The sequence below is a fragment of the Branchiostoma lanceolatum genome, chromosome 3 (genome assembly GCF_035083965.1).
Source record: "Branchiostoma lanceolatum isolate klBraLanc5 chromosome 3, klBraLanc5.hap2, whole genome shotgun sequence".
Taxonomy (NCBI): Eukaryota; Metazoa; Chordata; class Leptocardii; order Amphioxiformes; family Branchiostomatidae; genus Branchiostoma; species Branchiostoma lanceolatum.
The window spans coordinates 4,160,113-4,181,197 of NC_089724.1; the positions used below are offsets into that span (position 1 = coordinate 4,160,113).

At 42.9% G+C, this 21,085-nt stretch overlaps 1 protein-coding gene across 1 annotated transcript; it reads left to right on the plus strand.

Annotated features, from left to right (window-relative positions):
* The first annotated feature begins 6,311 nt into the window (after positions 1-6,311).
* Positions 6,312-17,045, plus strand: LOC136429204 (uncharacterized). The gene is made up of 11 exons (XM_066419081.1): positions 6,312-6,409; positions 9,095-9,180; positions 9,432-9,563; positions 9,807-12,786; positions 13,037-13,181; positions 13,552-13,702; positions 14,110-14,168; positions 14,493-14,650; positions 14,861-14,939; positions 15,496-15,624; positions 16,039-17,045. Exons 1-11 carry the CDS (start codon positions 6,312-6,314, stop codon positions 16,123-16,125), a joined length of 4,104 nt encoding a protein of 1,367 aa, XP_066275178.1. The 3' UTR covers positions 16,126-17,045.
* Positions 17,046-21,085: the final 4,040 nt, after the last annotated feature.

Sequence of the window (21,085 nt, forward strand, 5' to 3'; positions counted from 1 at the left end):
ACATGTACGTATACGTAGCTACAGACATATCGAACATTGCTATTTGACACTAATTATAAGGATATGACACTGGTATCTTTGTAGAAAATAAAGTTGTGCCAAGCTTTGTTTTTCACACACGTATTTCGTCCAAAAGATCCGACGATATAGTTTTACTACCATGTTTGGTTCCCTTGTAAAAGAAAGTCGGAGTCAACAAGGGGAGTCATATTTTACGGAACAGCTTTTGCAATTGACTTTTCCCTTTCTAGCTGTTGATAGACACTTGGATACTGTATTAATTATATAGATGAATGTTACTAGTGTAATTGACACGGTTACGTTTTCATCCTCACTGAATCGTGTTTCACCTAATAAAAGTAACTGAACGGTCTGTTGAGTGTTGCAACGTGAATGTTATAAACTGGATAATTTTATAATGTGTTATCACTCCAGGGCTATAAACACAGCGAGTGGCCATACCCCTAATATCAATAAATCATCACCTTTGTTCCGAGGATATCACTTATTCATATCAAAGAGTTTTTATAACACCTCCTTGTTCATATCTATCGACGGTAGGTTCGAAAACCAACCCCAGCTTCATCCGGGCAGCACAATACAATGTAAGGCAAGGAGGGCCACACAATAAACACACTCTGACTGTACCTTATTAGCCTCTACAGGTTAGGCATACATCGAGAATGCAAAATACATGTACATATTGTTTCATGGATAAATGGTTCAAAACGGGGAAGGGCATCCGGGATGGAGCTGCATCGTCTTTCGGAAGGGACATAAAAGGAGGTGCCTCGGTCACGTTAAAAAGGCACTGCAACAGCCTCATTGCTCGTGTGGATACCTACTATACTTCAGATGAATATGTCATATGAATATATGTGTATAATATATCCATGCAGCGACCTCGAGGAACGACAACACCATGCGGTAGAATCTGGTAATGCTGGTCTACACGGTGGCAACATTTGTGAACGCGGCAAGATCCGGAAGGGGCTTAACTGTTGACTCAAAACAAGGCATGGCATGACACCGTTACAGACACGACGCAATCATAACAGTATTCTTTCATACTGATGTCGATCTGGGAAGGGATAGGAGGGAGCTGAAAAATAGTAGCCAAACAGAATCCGTATGTTGGCCGTCTATATATAGATAAGTGACTGTGGTACAGACATAGAGAGACAACTATATCATTCACATTACACAACTCTCAAATTTATTATTTTCATTAGAACAGGACAACACTTTGTCGCAAATTTCAAACGTCGGAATAAAGGTTTCTGTAATACAGACCGAACTTTTATTTATTCGTTTTTGCGTGGATGGAATTTATATACAGGTAATAAACATCACCGACGCTTGCTGAGTCTTCTACCACCCTTTAGAGATTGCATCACAACAGGTAGACATTGTGCCATCGTACATGCACAGTAATACAGGCGGTAGAGGACGTCCAGCGCAGGGTCGCCCGACTGACAATGAATGAGTACCGGCGGACTAGCAGCGTGACAAGAATGCTCAATGACCTGCAGTGGACCCTTCTCTCCGAAAGGAGGAAGAACACCCGGCTCAGATTTTTATACAAACTAGTTAACAATCATATCAATATAAACACTGACAGTTTACTGAACCAGCTCAGGGATGCACCCGGGGGAGCCACCATCTCAGATTTCAAACAATAAACACCAGGACAGACAGACACATACAATATTCATATTTCCCCCGCACTATTCCACGGTGGAATGCCCTGGCACGGTTGTGACGGCTACCACCGTCGAGTCGTTCCGTGCCTGGCTGGAGGCCTGCCCGTCTTAGCCCGGGACCTCCCCCCCCCCCCCCCCCTACTTTTCCCCTCGTGGGGTCAACGATCAACACCCATACCTGGGGACCATATCATCACAGGACCTCAAGTGATCCCAAAACATCAACTCCATTACTGCAAAGGCAAACAGTACTCTGGAAGCTTTCTTGAAGCGAAACATAAGGGAGGGCTTCCAAAGAGGCAAGAGCTAATGCATAATACAGCTAGCACATGTGAGACCTTAGCTGGAGTATGCGGCTTCAGCTTGGGACCCACTGAAACATCCAAACACACAATCCAACACTCTACCGCTAGGATAAGTTAGAATCAGTTCAGAGAAGAGCGGCCAGGTTTGTATTCAACGACTATAGACAGTCGACCAGTGTCTCTCAGCTGTTGAGCAAGCTAGGGTGGCCACCTTTGCAATATCGCAGGAAATTCACACGCCTAGTTGCTATACCTTACCAAGACTACACTACCAAACACTCGACACTCAAACCGCTTCCGAGCCCATGACTGTAGGACGGAAGTATACAGAGCGAGCTACTTTCCTAGAACCATTCAGGAGTGGAAATGCCTACCTGCCAGCTTAGTTGCATGATAGCTTACACCAAGCTCAGTCAACCAGTTTAAGGTGGGGTTGGCCCAGCACATGGGCCTTTCCACCCCCGATTAGTTGCATACAATAGCTAAGGCGGCCATCACAGCATCTTTTAAATTTTGTCATGTTATTGTTTCTTTTAATACCGTTAGTTTAGCTTTAATTTTGCACTTTTTGTGGAGAACCACCAAAACCACCACCACGTGCACCCTGTGAGTTATACCCATGCCGGGTCTTGCCCAGTAATATAGATAAGATAAGACCTGTACCCGACAGTGTAAAAAAAAAACGAATTCCTGAGCAAGTTACTCCTGGGCCGACAGCAGCTGCAAGTTTGCGTGTTTACAGCTTTGTTGCTATTTTCATTATATACATGTAATGTTGTTTGACGTTGTCCGCTTCGGTCGTGTTCATCCACACAATGAAAAAGAGCAAACATCCTAAACATGGGGACCAATTCCACCTGACGCACTCAACACCTGGATAGTACTACAGGCCACGGTCGTGTTCACGTTGACAATGTGTTAGTCAACAGTCACGAACTCCAGCTCCCTCCGCTGAAAGAACGGAAACACGACGTGTGTGTATGTGTGTGTGTGTGTGTGTTTCTGTGCGTCTGCGTGCCCATGTGTCTGTGAATGTGTGTGTGTGTGTGTGTGTGTGTGTGTTTCTGTGCGTCTGTGTGCCCATGTGTCTGTGAATGTGTTTGTGTGTGTGTCTGCTGTCTGTGTGTGTCTCTCGCTCTCTCTCTCTCTCTCTCTCTCTCTCTCTGTGTCTGCTGTCTGTTTGTATCTCTCTGTCTCTTCATGTGTGTTTGTGTGTGTGCCTTTAAGTCTTGGTGCTCTTTTCTTTGTAATCAGGTATTTCGTTTAATCATACATCATACATTATTGTAACGCTGAAATTTCCAAATAAAACGATGACAAAGTGTTATGATTTTGGAATATCATAATAACTCATTTTTTCAGTATCAATCAGGTTGTACACTTTGACATTTCCCTGTATTCTTTTTCCTCAATATGTGTTAGATGTTATAAGAAAACAATATTTTGACTTATGAATGCCGGTGGAGCGAGTTTTTATTTTTTTTTATTCTGTCATATTCATCCAGGGCAGCCCTACTCAGTGGTTACCACTGCTTTTCAGAGGGGCCCTGCGTACATAAAATAGCTGATAATGCAAACAGAAATATCAACATATAGAAATAATAATAATGATCATAATGAAAACAATGAAGGTACTGATAACAATAGTAAATAAATGATAACAATCATAGTACAAATCATAATACAAATCATAATACAAGTCAAATCATAATTCCATCCGTTCCTTGTCATTGAGGGGTCAGGGGTCATGTCAGCCATTGCCAGGTGTTACATTTGTTTTTAAAGACAGACATGGATGTAGAAGTCTTTATAGATTGTGGCAGACGGTTCCACATGATAGCACCTCTATATGAGAACTTGCGCTTTCCACATTCAAGGCGTAGTAGCGGCAGTTTCAGGGATAGATTCAGACTGTGTGGATGTAGGTAATGTAGATGTCTGGGCGTACCAAGATCTTTGCCAACAACCGCATTGTTTGGCGATGAAATGTTAAGTCTTCCACTTACGTCCCTTTAGGGGGGGGGGGAGAAAATTCGCCTTGTTCTAGAGTTGATGGGTCACGAGATCCGATGTCGAAAGCAGCAAACAGGAACATCTAGTACTGGTAACGTAACATGACCAATTATCGTGCAGGACAAGTTATCGTCCAGTTTGGGTCATGTCCACATGTCGAGGTGTATTATGGCAAAGCCTGTTCTCATGAGCAATAAAGATCGTGATAAGTATGATTCCTTGCCATCTCTCTCTTTTATACTAAATAATGAAAGAGGTTTACGTCCAGCGACATTACAGAATGAACTCCTGAACCAGTAACAACAAGTTGCACGGAAGCGCCATGCATGACGAATTTCATATGTAGTTCGACGCCGCGTACTTCATCATGCTTTTCTAACACGATAGCTAGTATCTTTTAAAAGTAGCTGACGTTAAACCTTTCTTTGATGTCCAGACTATCCATAGTGATTCGAGGTTTGAAGCTCTTGTCAGTTTTAGGAAGGTTTGATACAACCTAGCGACCCCCGCTCTGATTGTTCCTTTTTTTGCACGGCATAACATCATGGCCATGAGTTGATCACGTGAACGCCACGTGCCGCTGATGTCGGGGAAGTTCACTACAAAACGTTTTTCTAGTTTTACCTGGAAGACGTGCACAGAACACCTGTCCAAGCCAAAAGGTGTCTCACCTGCGAGTGTTCTGTGCACGTCTTCCAGGTAAAACTGGAGTACCCTTGACTTGAAATGGGAGAAAAACTCGAGTCTGGAGTCACGACGGGGTAAGGCGCTTGTGTGTGATGACGTCTCACATAGGGATGTATTTTGGACTCTCACAAGAACGTCCTTTGCGCCGGCTTTAGTATATGTTTATTCTCGCTCTGATTTCAGTACAAATTCAATATCCATCAGTTTACAGTGAACGCATCTACATTATAACTACCTTCAAGTCCCAATCATATCTGCATTGTTCCGTTATAACCACCCTTTGGTCTAAATACACAGGCACCTGTACCCGACAGTGTAAAAAAACGAATTCCTGAGCAAGTTACTCCTGGGCCGACAGCAGCTGCAAGTTTGCGTGTTTAAAGTTTTGTTGTTATTTTCATTATATACATGTGATGTTGTTTGACGTTATCCGCTTCGGTCGTGTTCATCCACACAATAAAAAAGAGCAAACATCCTAAACATGGGGACCAATTCCACCTGACGCACTCAACACCTGGATAGCACTACGGGCCACGGTCGTGTTCGCGTTGACAATGTGTTAGTCAACAGTCCGAAGTACCTGGGGACATAATAAAACACTTAGACAGGCTGCAAATACAAACCATTTCAAGTACCTAACAAATAACGTCACCATTCCCCTAAGCCGGGATGTTTGGTGGACCCGCTTGACTGTGCGCTGGCTCATCACCTCCCTCATACTCGCTGGTCCGTCAGTCACGACTACCGGTCACGACTACAAGCATGGCTTGCTGTGCCCTCCCTATAAATTCACGCGCTGTGCGTGGCAGCAGTGAGAGTTGGATCGATCCTGTACATGTGTACAGGACAGGTGGACCCAGACGAGCCCCGTTCCGAGAACCTACAGACACCGATACTGTCGGGCCCTGAGCTACTACATACGCGTCGAGTGCCGAACAGAGCCTAGGTAGGAACTAACCTTACGGATTTTCTAAGTCTCTTTAGATTCACGGGGTGGTTTCGGTCAAATGAAGAATCCGAGGTGGGTTATTTTAAGATTCGCGGTTGACGATGTGTAGGAAATGATACTAGTAGTATAAAAACTCTCGTGGACATATCAAATTAGAATTTTCCGGCCACGTGCATCGAGACAACTTGCACGTGGCAATCAAAGAGTAGAGACATTTGAAGCGCTTTGATGGTCAACAGGCCGGATTCCTTTATCACCTCCCTCTGCGAGGGTCCGCGGGGATTAACAATTCTCATGGAAATACATGTTTAGTATCACAAAAAGTCGGTATCTTTTCGGCCAACTTCAATCAGTTTGCCAGAGTGTACGCGCGGTTTGATAATGTAGCACTCAAAAATGAAATAAAAGTACTTTTGTTCTACTGTCGGTGTGTTCATTTAACAGACAACTAGACGATAAACTATAAGAATCAGGCAGGTCAACTTCATTCCAACTGCGAAACTATACCGTGCGTCATCATGTTGAACTGGCTGAAGAAAGTGAACCCGCCGTTGCAGCGACCCACTACGCCTGGACTGCCGAGCCTTGCGGACACTGAGAATCCCCGTGCTAGCACTGCGGCAAACAGGGGGGGTACCGAAGGTAATTGTGGCCATGACAGAGGAAGAGGAAGCGCGGGAACTACGGAGCAGCGGGCAAAAAATCGCCAAGATGCACATCGCCATCGGGCCTCAGAAGACGACAGACCGCATGTCAGCAGAAGTCGACCGCTAACTCAACGAGACCACGGTCCAATATATTCATCAAAATCAGCTTCAGTTAAAGCTACGGTCACATTAAACTCACGTCGTACCTGCGATGGGGTTTCATCCGTCATGATAGCGCCGTACGTCGTACGTTTGAGAATGACCGGGTGCAATCGTTAAGGTATATAAAGTTGTGGTCGCATATATCGTAGGTACATCGTACGATGGTGTTTTTTTAGTGTACTTAGCGGAAAACAGGGAGGTAGCGAAGGTGAATGCGGACGTGGCAGAGCTGTCCTAGACCTTTTTCGGCGGTTGTTGTTTTTTTCAACCGCTTGAGAATTCCTCGCCGTCAATCGTGTAAGAGGACCTACGACGAATGTGAGTGCACCGTTTGTAAAATTCATTGATCAAGCGGGTGGAGTTGCTGACGGAAAACATGTTAATCCCAAAGCGTCACGTTGAGCGTTAGTAATTTTTTGTTCTGGCTGCCGAGTTTTTCCTCCATTTCAATGTTACCTGCGACTACGAATAGCGGAGAGTGTGGGTAAATATTCTTTTTCCGGTCTGTTATTGAAAAAATGTCCCTTTTGAAAAATGTCTGTGGTATTTCAAGTTCTTTTACCTTCCAGCTTTTATTCCTATCCGAGACATCTCGTGTTCAATTTAGTATTTTTTTTCACGTGACTGTTTGTAGTTTTGTTAAAAGATGTTCGCCTTTTTATCTTGTAAAGCCCTCGTCACAAATCAAGAACTGAGTTCGGTCGAAATATCTGCGAGCTCCAAACGGGCATTTTCGGCAAAGTACGACCCACGTCCTGTCGATTACGGGGGATTCGGGCGATTTTTAGCAGCTCGGCCAACGTTCGCGAGTCACGGGAAGCTGGTCTTAAATTCAGCGAGACCTCGACCGAGCAACGGCTAACACTCGGCCAATAGTCAGGAGGCAATCCGACGATTTTAGTCAGCTTTAATCAGTCGGAGGTGCCCAAACTCTTCAGCCTCGCTCGGCTTCCTACGATAATCGGACATCCTACAATAATCGTCGGTATTCCACTCGACTTTTGAATAGTTGGGCGAGCGTCGTGCTTTGACCAAACTCCACCTGTAAGCTAATCAATTTGACACCTAGTCTGGTTGAACATGTAACGTTGGGTAACATAAATTCGTGGGGTACTTAAATTCGGGATTTTTCGAAAACGGGGTATTTAGGGATATGTGCTAGATGCAACATCAGTAATATCGCTAGAAATGCAAACTTGACAGACTAACGTATTCAGAACACTGTCTGAAAAGGTTCGATAAGCATGCATTAGAAGGCGACGAGGACAAAAACTCTCCTTCCCTTATTGGAACAGTCTGAGGGCTTCGTGGGAGAACCACACTACATCGTTGTCGGCTGGTTTATAAGACAAATGTCACATCCGCTTCCTGCTAAACACAATCATTTACAAGACAACTTATTTTCTTAAAATTGCTGACCTGCAATTGGACTCTAAGTGTGATCAATCATCAAAACCCCTCTTTGTTCCTACAACCTACGGCACGTGTATTTTCCCGCCGCCATATCATTACCCAGAATCCTGTTGTCAAGCAGACGACAAAGCCAGGTTTGTGAGGAACACTTTTTTGTCTAAATGTTGCGTGTGATTGTGGACTGAGGACGATATTTTCCTCAAAGTTTGCTCCTAACACAACAAGGAATACATGGACATAGTAGTATTATCAATGCTACGGCATCCGGCTAACTTTCCATGAATAATGTACACGTTACCACGACGGTGGATGTCGACTTTGACGTTCTATAGCTACCGACTCAACACACGGGTTGTTCCCGTAGGCCTGATGTGTGCGGTACGGCCGTTTTTTCGTGTATTTTTTTACTTGGACACGTCTATATCCATAGCACTCTCCTCAAGCCAAGGATGGAACGAATAGCTGCTGTATAAAATGTAATTAGCGGTAAGATATTCAAGACGAATCTTCTCTCCCGAATTAATGTTCACTCCTGTCCGACAGCACCGTCATTGTGCGTGCGGCGGACGGTAGTTTCAAGTTGAAATATTATGGTGTCAGCATGACTAGAGACAAAATCTACCATATATATGATTAGTGCAAAGATAGTACATGATACTGACAGAATAATAGAAAAAAAGGATGGTTTATTGTTCGGAAAAATCCCAAATTTATGTTACCCAACGTTACCATTACTTAATTGTTTTTCAGGAATAAAGTACTGCTTGTTGTAAGGTTGTTTGTACATAAAACTTAGCGACACTTTGGTTTATAACACAATAAGATAAATAACACTGTTATTGACTTGTCTAAGAATGTTTCCTAACTTATAACGAAAGATAATTCAATTGCAAAGTGAAAGCTTCATTGAAAATAATTGATTATGAATTAAAAGGGAAAACCGAGGACAATACTTCCTGTTTCTTTTTTGCTATTGGTTAGGTTGTGTTAACTTAATAATAATGATAATAATAATAATTTATATATTCATGAATTGAGACTGAAAAAGAACTTGACTTTCAGAACCAGCATTTATTTTCCCACAACATCAATACCAAGTTAAAGAAGAAACACATTACAAACTAAAGCACCAAACACTGTTTCTCTGCCGAAGCACGTCCAGGTGACCAGATACAGATTAATTGTCTTTTCCGAAATGGTGTTCCATCCATACAGGTGCAGAGAAGACAGCATCAACATGTGGGAGAAGTGGACGCTCGTCATCTACGCGATGGCAACATTGGGTGTTGGGACCTATGCTGGTAGGTTAACATACGTTTATCAAACAGCGATTATGCAAATACAGGTATTGCAATTTAGATAGCATAGAGAACGAATTCCATTTTGTAATAGAAGGTAGATTACAAAGCAGAAATTATGAGGGAGAAAGGCATCACATAGACACAAGCCATATTTCTTATTTCATCCTTGCACCAAGGCACTTGTTTATACTTGATATTGAGTAGCGCACATTTTGTCGTTTACCAACTTCTATTCCAATCAAACTGATCAGCAAGTCTGCCTGAGGCGCTGCAGCCGGTATGGTACGCCATGCCTGAGGCCATACTGCCCGGGCCGCAAGATCCGAACAACACCCTACCCGAGGAACTGGCATCGAACACCCTGACACTTCGACAACTACCAGGTAAATTCACTTGCCTCGAACCAAACATATTCAAAGGACCTGTGTATTCTATAACAACTATACAATGTAAAGACACAACAAAAACACCGAAACGTTGATGGAAGATCTCTGTGTTCCATTTTAACGCCCAAAGTGTAAAAATAACCAACATATACATCACCACAATGAGAACTACCACTTCGTTTATGAACATCCCATGGGAGAAGCGTCATGCGACAAAACTGTCAAAAAATGTACTAGTAGTCTTTCTTGGATATCAAAGTACTTTCTCATTCTATGTTTCTCTTCCTCATTTAGGTGGCATCCTTCCAAAGTTACAACAGCTTCTCACCGACGCAGTCGAGGGTTCCTACACCGTCAGTTCAGACTGCAGCGTTAATCTGGGACTCAGCGGATGTCGACTTGACATAACTAGCGACCCCGATCTCTGTCTGACTGTCCGCCCTCTCCTTTCAACTGTCCTTCCGAACCTGTCGCTAGACGACTATAAGAGCGGTGTCGCTTCTGATCTGCTTGACGTGGCCGTGTCTAGTAGCTACGTTGACCGCTGTGATAAGAAATTATCTGTTTCAGGGGGAACCACACAGCCTATCACTATCGTACCTTCTGTCGTGACACTCAATGAATTTTCTGTCGATGTCACATACACTTTTCCCTCGTCTTTCAATGCCTTGCTGAGCGGTGTGTGGTCCATCGGTGATGTCGACTTCACGGTGACAATAGAAAAATTCGACGACGGTTTTACTCTCAGTGGCACGGTAGCAGAAACTACAGGTGTAACCACTGACAGACTTATCTCTGGACTGTCATCGTTTGTTCCTGGGAATGACATAAGCGAGTTATTCCACTTACTAAAGCTCGACAGCATCTCCGTTACAGACATAAATGTTATGGTTATGATTATGGACGGTGGATACAGCTTAGAACTGGACTTCAAAACAAACATTCTCGACTCGCAGGTTTTCTTGTTCCTCAGCTCAGCTGATGCAGATGATGGTTCTACCAGTTATTCGTTTTCGATGGGTATGTCTGTCAAGTCTGTCCGCTTGGGCGACCTCATCCGAGATGTAGTCGATGACAACGTTGTTGTTCCTATCATAAGCGACTTAGTCATTCCCGAGGCCGCATTGCTGGGAACGACTACTACACCAGAGCTCGATTATCCGGTACCTCTTTTGAACGAGGTAGCTTCAGAGCTGTCGAGTGGGCTGGGCATTGCCTTCACGATGAAGCTCTCTGACGATGTTCCTTTTGGGACGTTCTTTCTCGGTTTTGACGGTAACAGGTACATGTTTAAGGTCCTTTCTGACGAGACAGTCCCTGTGTCCGCTCTACTGAGCAAAGTGATTTCCTCTTTCACGTCCATCAGTCTTCCAGCTCAGTTACCTGTTGCAGACGTTCTAGCCGGATCCCTGAAGAGCTTCGAATATGACACAGATACTAACGTCATGTCGGTTTCTGCCGATGTGGACGACTCTCTGGTCATTATAGAAAACATCCTCGTTCTTGAGGATCTAACAGCATCATTCCAGCTTGGCAAGGCGTCGCCATCCTCCGGAAAGGATTATAACTTTGGTTTTGAATTAGAATCCGTGTGGAGCATCGGTCAGTTAACTGTCCCTTTGTCGGTCGCCAGAGATCCAACAACACTGGACTTTTCCGCATCCGGTTCTGTAGAAGATGAGTTGCCCGTAGGCGCCCTGATCCAAGAGTTCGGTGCGTCGTTTTTACCACCAGGTCCATTAAGAGACATCCTGTTTGGCATCGGCCTCGAAGACTTCTCTATAGTGGATCCCAGTGTAGCAATCGTGTTTGGGCAGGAATTTTCTGTCCATCTTGGTGGAAGTGCGGTGATCGGAGACTGGACCAGTACTGTCGAGATGATTGTGGGACGGGTGCAGAGCAAGCTGGTCATGGCGGCAGGCGTGACGTTGTCGAACATTGGCATAGTTCCGGCGGTTAGAAAACTTACAGGAATAGACCTTTCAGTAATTCCAGGAGCAAGCATTTTGTCACACACTAGCGTTGCCTTTGCGGTGTCTCCTAGCACAATGCCCCGAGATCAGCACTTGACAATGTCGTCCCCGCTGCTTGCTGATGTAAACATCAGGAAAGGAGTCAGCATTGCAGCATCTTTTACGCTCCCACCAGATTGTGGTCAGGACGTATTTTGCAAAGTTGTGAAAAAACTGCTAGGAGCTGACATTGAACTCAAACTTCTTGCAACCCTGACCACTGTGAGTGACCTGTACATGAAAGCGGTGATTGGAACCCCGGTGACTCTAGCTGATGGTATTGTGATGCAAGATGTGGGGTTTGAAATCGAGGTTGGGACCACCAATAATGCCATAGGAATAACTGGCTCACTGGAGTTTGAAGAACCCCCTATAATCTTGAGGGGCGGTATTGGAGTCTCGCAAAGTGGAGGGTACCTTAAAATGTCCTCGGAAGGGATGTGGAACAAAGCGTTCGGGCTTGATTTCCTTGCAATCGGTGACATAAACTTTGAGCTGTCAATTACTCCCGAGCCCTCTGTCATAGCGTCTTTGGAATTTGGTGGCCGTGCTATAATTGGATTCCAAAACATCCCCAGCGCTACCCCCATTGAGGGGTCTGCCTACATAGGTATAAATAAGATAGATCCACGACAGAACTACTGCTCAGGCTCTATCACTGCTCTAACCGTCCCCGCCATTCTCCGCGCTTTCGGTCAGTCCTTCCAGCTTCCGTCTTTCTTGGCAGATATCGGTTTTCCTGACGGAGCCAGGTTTTCGTTCTCCGCACTAGAGCAAACCCTTCCGAACGGTGTAGCCGTTCCACAGGGGTTCTTCTTCAAAGGCAAATTACAAATTCTCTTCTCCAGCGTGAGTGCAGACATAAAACTTGACTCAAAATCACTGTATGCCGAGGTCGCAGTGACGCCATTCAACATAGGCAACGGCTTGATCCAGATTTCTGGATCAGGTTCCGAAACTGGCCCTATCCTTAAAGTCGAAATCAGCTGGATCCCGATACATGCAGAGCTGCTAATCGACGGGAGCGTCACCGTCCTCGGCATCCACGGCAGCACCACTGTCTCCATGGACGCATCCAGGACCTATTTTGCTATCGAAGGGAAATTCCTCAACAAATTTTCAGCATCACTAGAGATAGAGGCTCCCTACGGATCTCTGAAGGAAGCTGAGTTTTCGGCAACTGGGACCTTCAAGAACGACCTTTTCAGGTCGGTCAATCAACTCAAAACATCTTCTATCTGCGAAAGTGTAGGCTCGAGTATTTTAATCACAATAAGAAGTTAACTAATCATAACCTGTATGTGTGGAAGTGACTCATGTACCCTTTAGGTTAATCAGAAAGACTTAAATCTCGGTTGCCCAGCTTGTAATGGTGGTAGGTAATACAATGGTACACGGTATGTCTCTTCTTGAATCATAAATCTTGAGATTCTGAATCAGTATACAATTTTCTTTCAGTACCCTGCAAAACAAGGTCGAGGGATTCCTGGACAACGTCGTGAAGGAAGCAAACAAGGCCGTGACCGGTGCTCAGGATAAGGTCAAGGAAGCTCACGATGCCTGTGATGACGCAAAAAGACCCTTCAATTCCGCCAAGGCAAAAGTGAGTTCGTCAATTCGTCGTTAGTGGGCCTTTAGACTTTTGCGCAGCTTTGAAGAATGATATACACCAATTTGACTAAAGGAACTAGGACACAGACACATATGTAAGGAGGCATCAAATTAAAAAGAGCACATCCGACGGAAATCATCCTGCTGCCTTCTAGACTCTAGAAATAAACTTAAAACTAATCATTTTCGATTGGACGATAGACCATGCCAGAGCTCTTTGAACATGATATCCGTTTTCCCTCTAACATCTATTGATAAATAACAAAATACAATCACCCATCAACGGAAATGCAAGAGCAATTCCAAAACAGTTTATCCGGTATGCCTTCAGAACTAGGCAACTCTTATACGATATTTCACAGGTTGACAGTGCACAGCGTGACTTTGACAACGCAGTTGCAAGCTTGGAGGGAGCAGAACGAAACCTGGAGAATAAAAAGAGGAAGTTCGACGATGCCAGTAGGTCTCTGAAGAACAAGGAGGCAGGTTGCAAGCGCAGGAAATGTAAATGGTGTAAGTAGATCATTATTTTTATATGATTTGATTGCTGTTGGACGGAGGAGGATGCAAGGTTTTAAGTTCTAGCATAACAGATTATCCCTGCTTAATGTATACTTTTTCCATGTGGATTGGCGCTTGATGTAACTGATTCAGGTTTTCATACCTCATAACGAGTTCTCAAAGACACCAGATATATCTCATTCATAAGTTGTGGTGTAGGTGTTTGAAATAGTTTTGATAGAGATCCTAATCATTTGGACCTTTACGTGGTGTATGTAACCATATGGAGGGTAGCTACAACATTGTTTAGAGTAAATGATACTAGTTTACTCACAGACTGTAACTTTTGTATCAAAATTTGATAGCAAAAAAGAAGCCATGTGGCATGTGCAATGTCATTGTTGCACTTTCCATTGCAGGGGATGCTCCTTGTCATGCGAAAAACGCCGCACTGGCAATATGTCGAGCTGCTTTAAAGGTAAGGTCAATCAAACGCTTTCACTAAGTGGCAACATATATCCACCCACCTATTTCGCATATACAATTGTATTGACATCATCATAAATTTGTTGAGAATTAACGAAAACTTGGCATGGATAAATGTCTTTTTTTCGGACACATGTAGCGGTGCTACTCCCTTCCTACTATTCTTGTGTGTGAGAAGTGTTTCTTTCTGGGGGGGGGGGGCATGTAGCCCAACAATTTCAACATGTATTAACACCAAATCATAGCGAATGTAGGGCGCAACGCCACAATTACTGTGTGCAGTAATCAAACTAACCATGTCCCTGCTGAATACTAGATTGCAAGGGGTGTAGTAGAAGCAGCCAAGAGTACGCTGGACGTTGCCAAATTTGCCGTCTCAGGCGCCCAGGAGATAGTGGACAACAGCCGCTGGACTCTTGACGCTGCAAAGGGCGTTCTGGAAGGGACAAAAGCCACAGTGCACGGAGCGTGCGAGTAAGTGGAAACATTGCTTGCACTAATTCATACTGAAACTCTGGAGGTTGAAATGATATCCCAATCCAAGTGCATTTGAATTGAACTAGCTTTGATTCATCATTACAATATCTGTGAATTGTTGCTCAATATTCTTTTGGTGCGTTTGAGAAATACGTTGGATTTGTTATGCCCCGAAGTAAGCTCTTCGTCTTGTGCGTGTATCTACAGCGTTGGCATCGACGCTGTGGAGTTAATGCTGACTGTTGTCAAGGAAACTCACAAGTTTGGCCTCAACGTAGCAAAGAAGGTAACTGCAAACCACCCATGAACGATAAAATCTTAGTAATTTTTGGGTCAGAATTGTGCAACCTGCCCCAAAATGATTGTCTAAATGCACTTCACACTCTTATGCTTCTTAACATTATTTAGTAACATAATGGTAAAAGAAATGTAAAATTCTAAGACGGCTCTACATTTATGATGGATTGAACAGGAGTGATGATACCCTGGAATGATGATGATGATGATGAACATTAGGCTACAAAGTTTATAAACAGACTAATGTTTAGACATAACAATTAATGATGATGTTTAACATGTCTCTTTAACAAAAGCACATCGCTCATATATTTGTATCTACATATGCATACACATATACATATACATATACATATAGAATACAACACGGGGTATTCCGTATCACCCGAGGTACCAGCCCGACCGCGGGTTGGATCGCCCGACGGCCGTATGTGTGTGTGTGTGTGTGTGTGTGTGTGTGTGTGTGTGTGTGTGTGTGTGTGTGTAGACTCCATCACCTATACACTAAAAAGGTCTGATAACATGTATATCTCCCCCATTATCAGGCTATCAATGGCGTGCTGGGGGGAGCGCTGGACATCCGTGAGATGGGCTTCAGCGTGACCGTGGCCGTGGCACAGACTGGCAGCTTCGAGGGTTGGATGGAAGCCTCGTTCTTTAAAGCCGATCCGGTGGTAAGTGTCCGCGTTTATTCACCACATCATGAATATGATCTTTCACCTATATCAAGGAGGTTCTCAAGTTTTAATACTGTCTTTGTAACAGCTGTGGTCTGTGGGGAAGGTAGCTAAGGACTAACTTTATAACACAATGCGACAAAGGTAAAAGCTGTGTTGCTATATGCCCTAAAAAAATCACACGTTCTGCTATATTCAATCCGAGACTCTAGCGCGTGAAAAGACTTGTTTATTGGTCTGAATACAGAAACAGAATGGATCTAAAAGCATATAACAAATACACGGACTTTTACTTTACTTTTTCAAACATGTACATGAATCATTACATTTTTTTCATACATACCTCATCCTGACTTGGAATATAATATACAATTAATTCCGCCTTAATCTAAGTATTGTATTATCCCCCAGACGCTGGACATCGCAATCAATATCTTCTCCATTGAGGACATGAAAGACGCCATTATTGACATGATCAAGGATATCGTGGACAAGTGAACACCCAACGAATCGCAGTTAAAATGACCAGATTGGTGCAACCGTTATTCCATCCCAACCACCTACACCTTTTATCAGACATGAATACGGAATTATTTGCTTATGCTAGTGTTGTTCGGCTGCTATATTCTTCCCTATAGTTACCGGCTTATCATAGTAATCGAGTGGTGCTGATACATATGGATTCTAACCTGCAATTAGGCTAGACGATATTTAGGTTAAGATATCATAAAACATTGAGTACGATTAATTCAAATTGATGGTAATAGTTAACTGCATGATTCGTCATGCCAACGGTAGATTGTGCATCTAAAAGTATATTTTGCTGATTTAAAGTTAGGCGCCATTTTGATTTTGTCATGGGTCTATCTGACCCAGATGTATGGTAGTTGCTGCACATGCTGTAAGACAAATAGGCTTCAATATATATTAAGCTTCAACACCAAATAGAAATCCTACGAGGATGTGCCATGTATTCAAACGTTCTAAGAACATCACTAGTATGTTATTCTATTGCCAACTCTAGGTCACTGTAGAAACTACATAGTGTAGATTGCAACCATGAACAAAAGTCAAATGTAATCAAGAATGAATTCATGCTGGTGTCTAGTATAATTTCCCATTATGTGCATATCTGTTGGGTTAAGGTTAATTTGTGAGGACCAGAAGTTCTTTTGCGTAGTTAGATAACGATGATGTTATCAACACATTCTATTTCACGTTTTCCACATTAGAGACTGTCAGCAGTAGGAAACCTGGCTTGCTATATTTACTCAAGATCAAGATGATTAACATTTTGAAGAGTCGATCCCTGTATTGTTGTGCATTATGACCATATTATCAGTCTAAATCATTGAGGGTTTTCGTTTCATCTTGTTCAACCTTCATCAAAGTATAATCAATACATGTGGAACCTCTTTACACACGGGTCATGCCTTTCTTTCTTCAATGGAATACATTATCATAATGGTACTTTCCCCCCTATACACATCTATAACAATAACAGTGTTACACGTGTATACTTCACGCAAACAGCAACTGACGTTTTGTTCATCAGTTGTAACGTTAGCTCACATAAACTCGCGGGGTAATATAAACTCGGGATTTTAAAAAAAGGTGTATTTATTTTAGGGATATGTGCTAGATGCAAGGTCAGTTATAACGCCAGTAATGCAAACCTGACAGACTAACGTATTCAGAACACTAAAAAGCTTCGATAACCATGCATCAGAAGATGGCGACGTCAAAAACTCTCCGTCCCTTATTGGCACAGTCTGAGGGCTTCATGGGAGGATCACACTACATGGTTGTTCGCTGGTTCATAAGACAAATGTCACATCCGGTTCCTGCTAAACACAATTATTTACATGACAACTATCTATAAGATGTAAAAGGAAAATAAGTAAGCTCACACTGAGCCAAGTAAAATAGAACATTGGACAATAAGACCATACATGAGTATCGTCTGGGCAACGTCAGTCAAATGTGACTTGGAATATTTCATCTCTTTTGGCAAGATCTAGAGAACAAGGAATAATCGGATTGTGACTGTCTTTCAAACTAATCAGTATGCAAACAAAACAAGTTTGTGTACTTCAACTCGCACGGTCGTATATGTTCTGCATTGGCTGATTAACTACATGATTATAAATGGTTGTTTTCTTTGTTGTATTCTGATCAAATGTTAAGAACACTTGGTTGATTCAAAGATCAATGTGGTTTGTGATGAAGTTTAGACATACAGGTAAGAAGATACGCAAGATAACATTTTCGCAAGCGACTGGATAGATTTTGAAATGGTAAGACGTTTCATATGGCATCCACTGACTTTCGACAGTGTCACGAAGGTTCGGTGTCACTGAGTAAGATCTGTTGTCCAGAAAACATTTAAGCAAAAAGTACGCATTTACTTATTGACCAAGTTTTTCCAAATTTTATCCAGTTGCAGGTAAAGTGTGTCGGTGCCACCCATCGGTAGTTAAGAGATTTACATGTACCAATCCTTCCAACAGTAGTGCATCATAAGATATTGGAGATTTCTTTTTTACACAAACAGTATATCTCACCTGCTGACGTTTCGGTGTCTGTCAGACACCTTCTTTAGAGCTTCTGACTTGAGTGTTGCTTCTCGTCGCTATAAATAGCAAAGGAGGTGGCGCTTTTGCGGCGAGAACACAGTCCCAAACGTGGCTAAGCTTGTATAACCCTAGCCTTGTCCCGGTTCATCACTGGGGTTGACTTTCTGAAGTATTTACAGAAGTATTGCATCATGTTGTCAACATGTTGTCGGCGGGCTGGGTCGTAAAAAGACCCGGTGGTTGTTGAGAGGGACCCGGCTTGCGGGGTCTAGCCCTCACGGTAGGGCCGCTAACCTCCAGTAGTAGTTTTCGCAATTTGGCTGTAACCATCTCTTAGCATCCCTGTTTTGTTTCCTTGAAACTGCTAGCCTGGAATCCAAACCTATTATAGCTCCCGAGTCTCCAAACCTATTATAGCCCCCGAGTCTCTCTCCGCAGATAGCGGAGAGAGACTCGGGAGCTATAATAGGTTTGGATTCCAGGCTATGAAACTGCCAGTTTTACAAGCAGTCAAATAGAGTCATTTCATGCAGTTACACAGAGTTCGATCCGTAGCGTCATAACAGCTTTCTTTGTTTGCTTGTTTTGGTTGTATCTGGACAGATTTATGTGATCCACTCAAGCCAGGAAGGACCCCTTCTCTTTTTGATAAGCGTGGTTTATTGGTAAAACGACTCCATTAGTGAGTACACCGTAGTGTACTGCACTACTCTTCCTGGAGTCACATCATGTTGAACAGACAGATTACATTGGAACACATTCACATAACATAACATTACATAATATATACATATTTACATCAATTTCAAATTGCTACCAGTTCATAATGTTTTTGTACATTTTTAGTCTGTCTTTGATGTGTATTTTGAATGTGGATGGTACAGATGTTCTGATATGATATGGAAGAGTGTTGTATGATTTTGAGCACCGGTAGAGAAAAGACTTGGTTGCAGATGATGTTTTTGGTTTTGGCAGTTTGAAATCGTTTCTTTTTGAAGATCTTGTGCTGTAAGTATGTTGGTCGGATACGAGGTGTAGTTTACTGTAGAGAGTGGATGGTTGTTTGAAGAAGAGTATTTTATGGAAAGTGCACATGTTGCTGATGTAAAGTCTCTCTGTAACAGTCTGCCACGATAACGCACAGTTCATTTCCCTGACTGATATGCGGTAAGATCCCAGAATAAGTTTTACCGCCTTATTCTAGGTGGGTTCCTTTACGTGCTCGAGGTGTTGCTTTCCTCAAAATCGGGACCTCCATTTAATGTCCTATCCGAGGGAAGTCCCAAAATGAAGTATGCTCATTTTCACCTGAGTGAAGTTCGGGCAATTTGCAAAACGATTTTGTGATTTGTGATTTAATGAAATTGTAAACAGTACAATACTGGGCCACAGGCAGCTGTTGCTGGTGTCGTGGCCCACACACAAAACAATACACAGCACATGGACTACAAATAACAAACAGTCGGTAAATACAATTAATCTAAAAAGCAACGTAATAAAACATAACCTAACTATCACTTCGTATTAATACTATAATATATAACGTTATGATTGGTATTATCACTGGTGGTATTATCATTTTGTATGATTAAAAGACAACGAAACACACAAAACGTTCAAAATAGTCATAATAATAATTTGTGCATATTTCTTAATATAAACTTTTTTTTATTTTTCGCTACACGATTTGGAATTGTGACCTTGTCATAAGCTGGGAATCCTTCCAGTGGCGAGTACCTTCTAATCAACGATTTTTTTTCAGTGTAATAATAAGCTAATAAACAAAGAATAACACAGCCATCTCCGAACTACGTGCACCCTTTGGAATAGTCCACATCACACACTCTCCAAGCAGTTGGGTGGGGAGGGGAGATCGTTATCGTCTTCTGACTAGCCTGACACCTATATCATCCGGGGTATGTCAGAAGAAGGAAATGATCTCATCGCCACACCTCTCACCTCTGCTTGTATCGGTCCACAAAAGATAGCAACCAAGCGCAAGAAGCACCCATCCCACGCGCGAGTAGCAACATCGTCTTTGCCCATGTGTGCATCAATCGCTAAAGGCAATACTTGCGTAGGAATATTTGTTTCGAAAACAAAGCTGTACAAACAGAAAAACTCTTAGCCTTTACGTTTAGAATTCATTCTACTCAGGCATTTCTCACGTGACAATACAATAGCTCACGTGATAAGACAATAGCTCACGTGACGAGCCAATGGCTCACGTGACAAGACAATAGCTCACGTGATACAACAGCTCACGTGACAAGACAATAGCTCGCTTGGCTATACAACTTCTTTAGTTCAAACCTAGACAGCACGCGCGCAAGGTGTCGGAAACAGCGATCCTAACCAAATGGCGGAAACGGTGGAAAAACTGAAAGAAATTTTGTCGCATGTAGCTGAGAATGGCCCGATTCGAACGCCGAACACAGTTCTAATGAATGCCGCTATAGATGGATCACTTCAAGGCGTGAAAGAGGCTTTGAAAGCTGGTAAGCACATATTGTTACTATTTTCGAAAGTGTTTATAAGCCCATTCGTAATTCTGACTACGCATTGCAATGTCAACGATGAAGGCCCTTGCTTGTAAACAGTTCTCGTCTCGACATTGTCTAGATTTGCTGTAACTGAACGGACTGCTGAGTGTTAATTGCGACATAATTATATTGTGTTATCATTCCAGGGCAGTAAGCACAGCAAGTGGCCATACCTATGATATCAATAAATAATCACCGTTGTTCCAAGGATATCACTTATTCGTACTTGGTTGGACTTTTCACCATTTGGCTCATAAACGTAATCATTATGATTTTATGCCATCTCTTAGCATCCTTACCTCGTTTTGTTTTTTGGAAATTGCCAGTTTTACAGGCGGT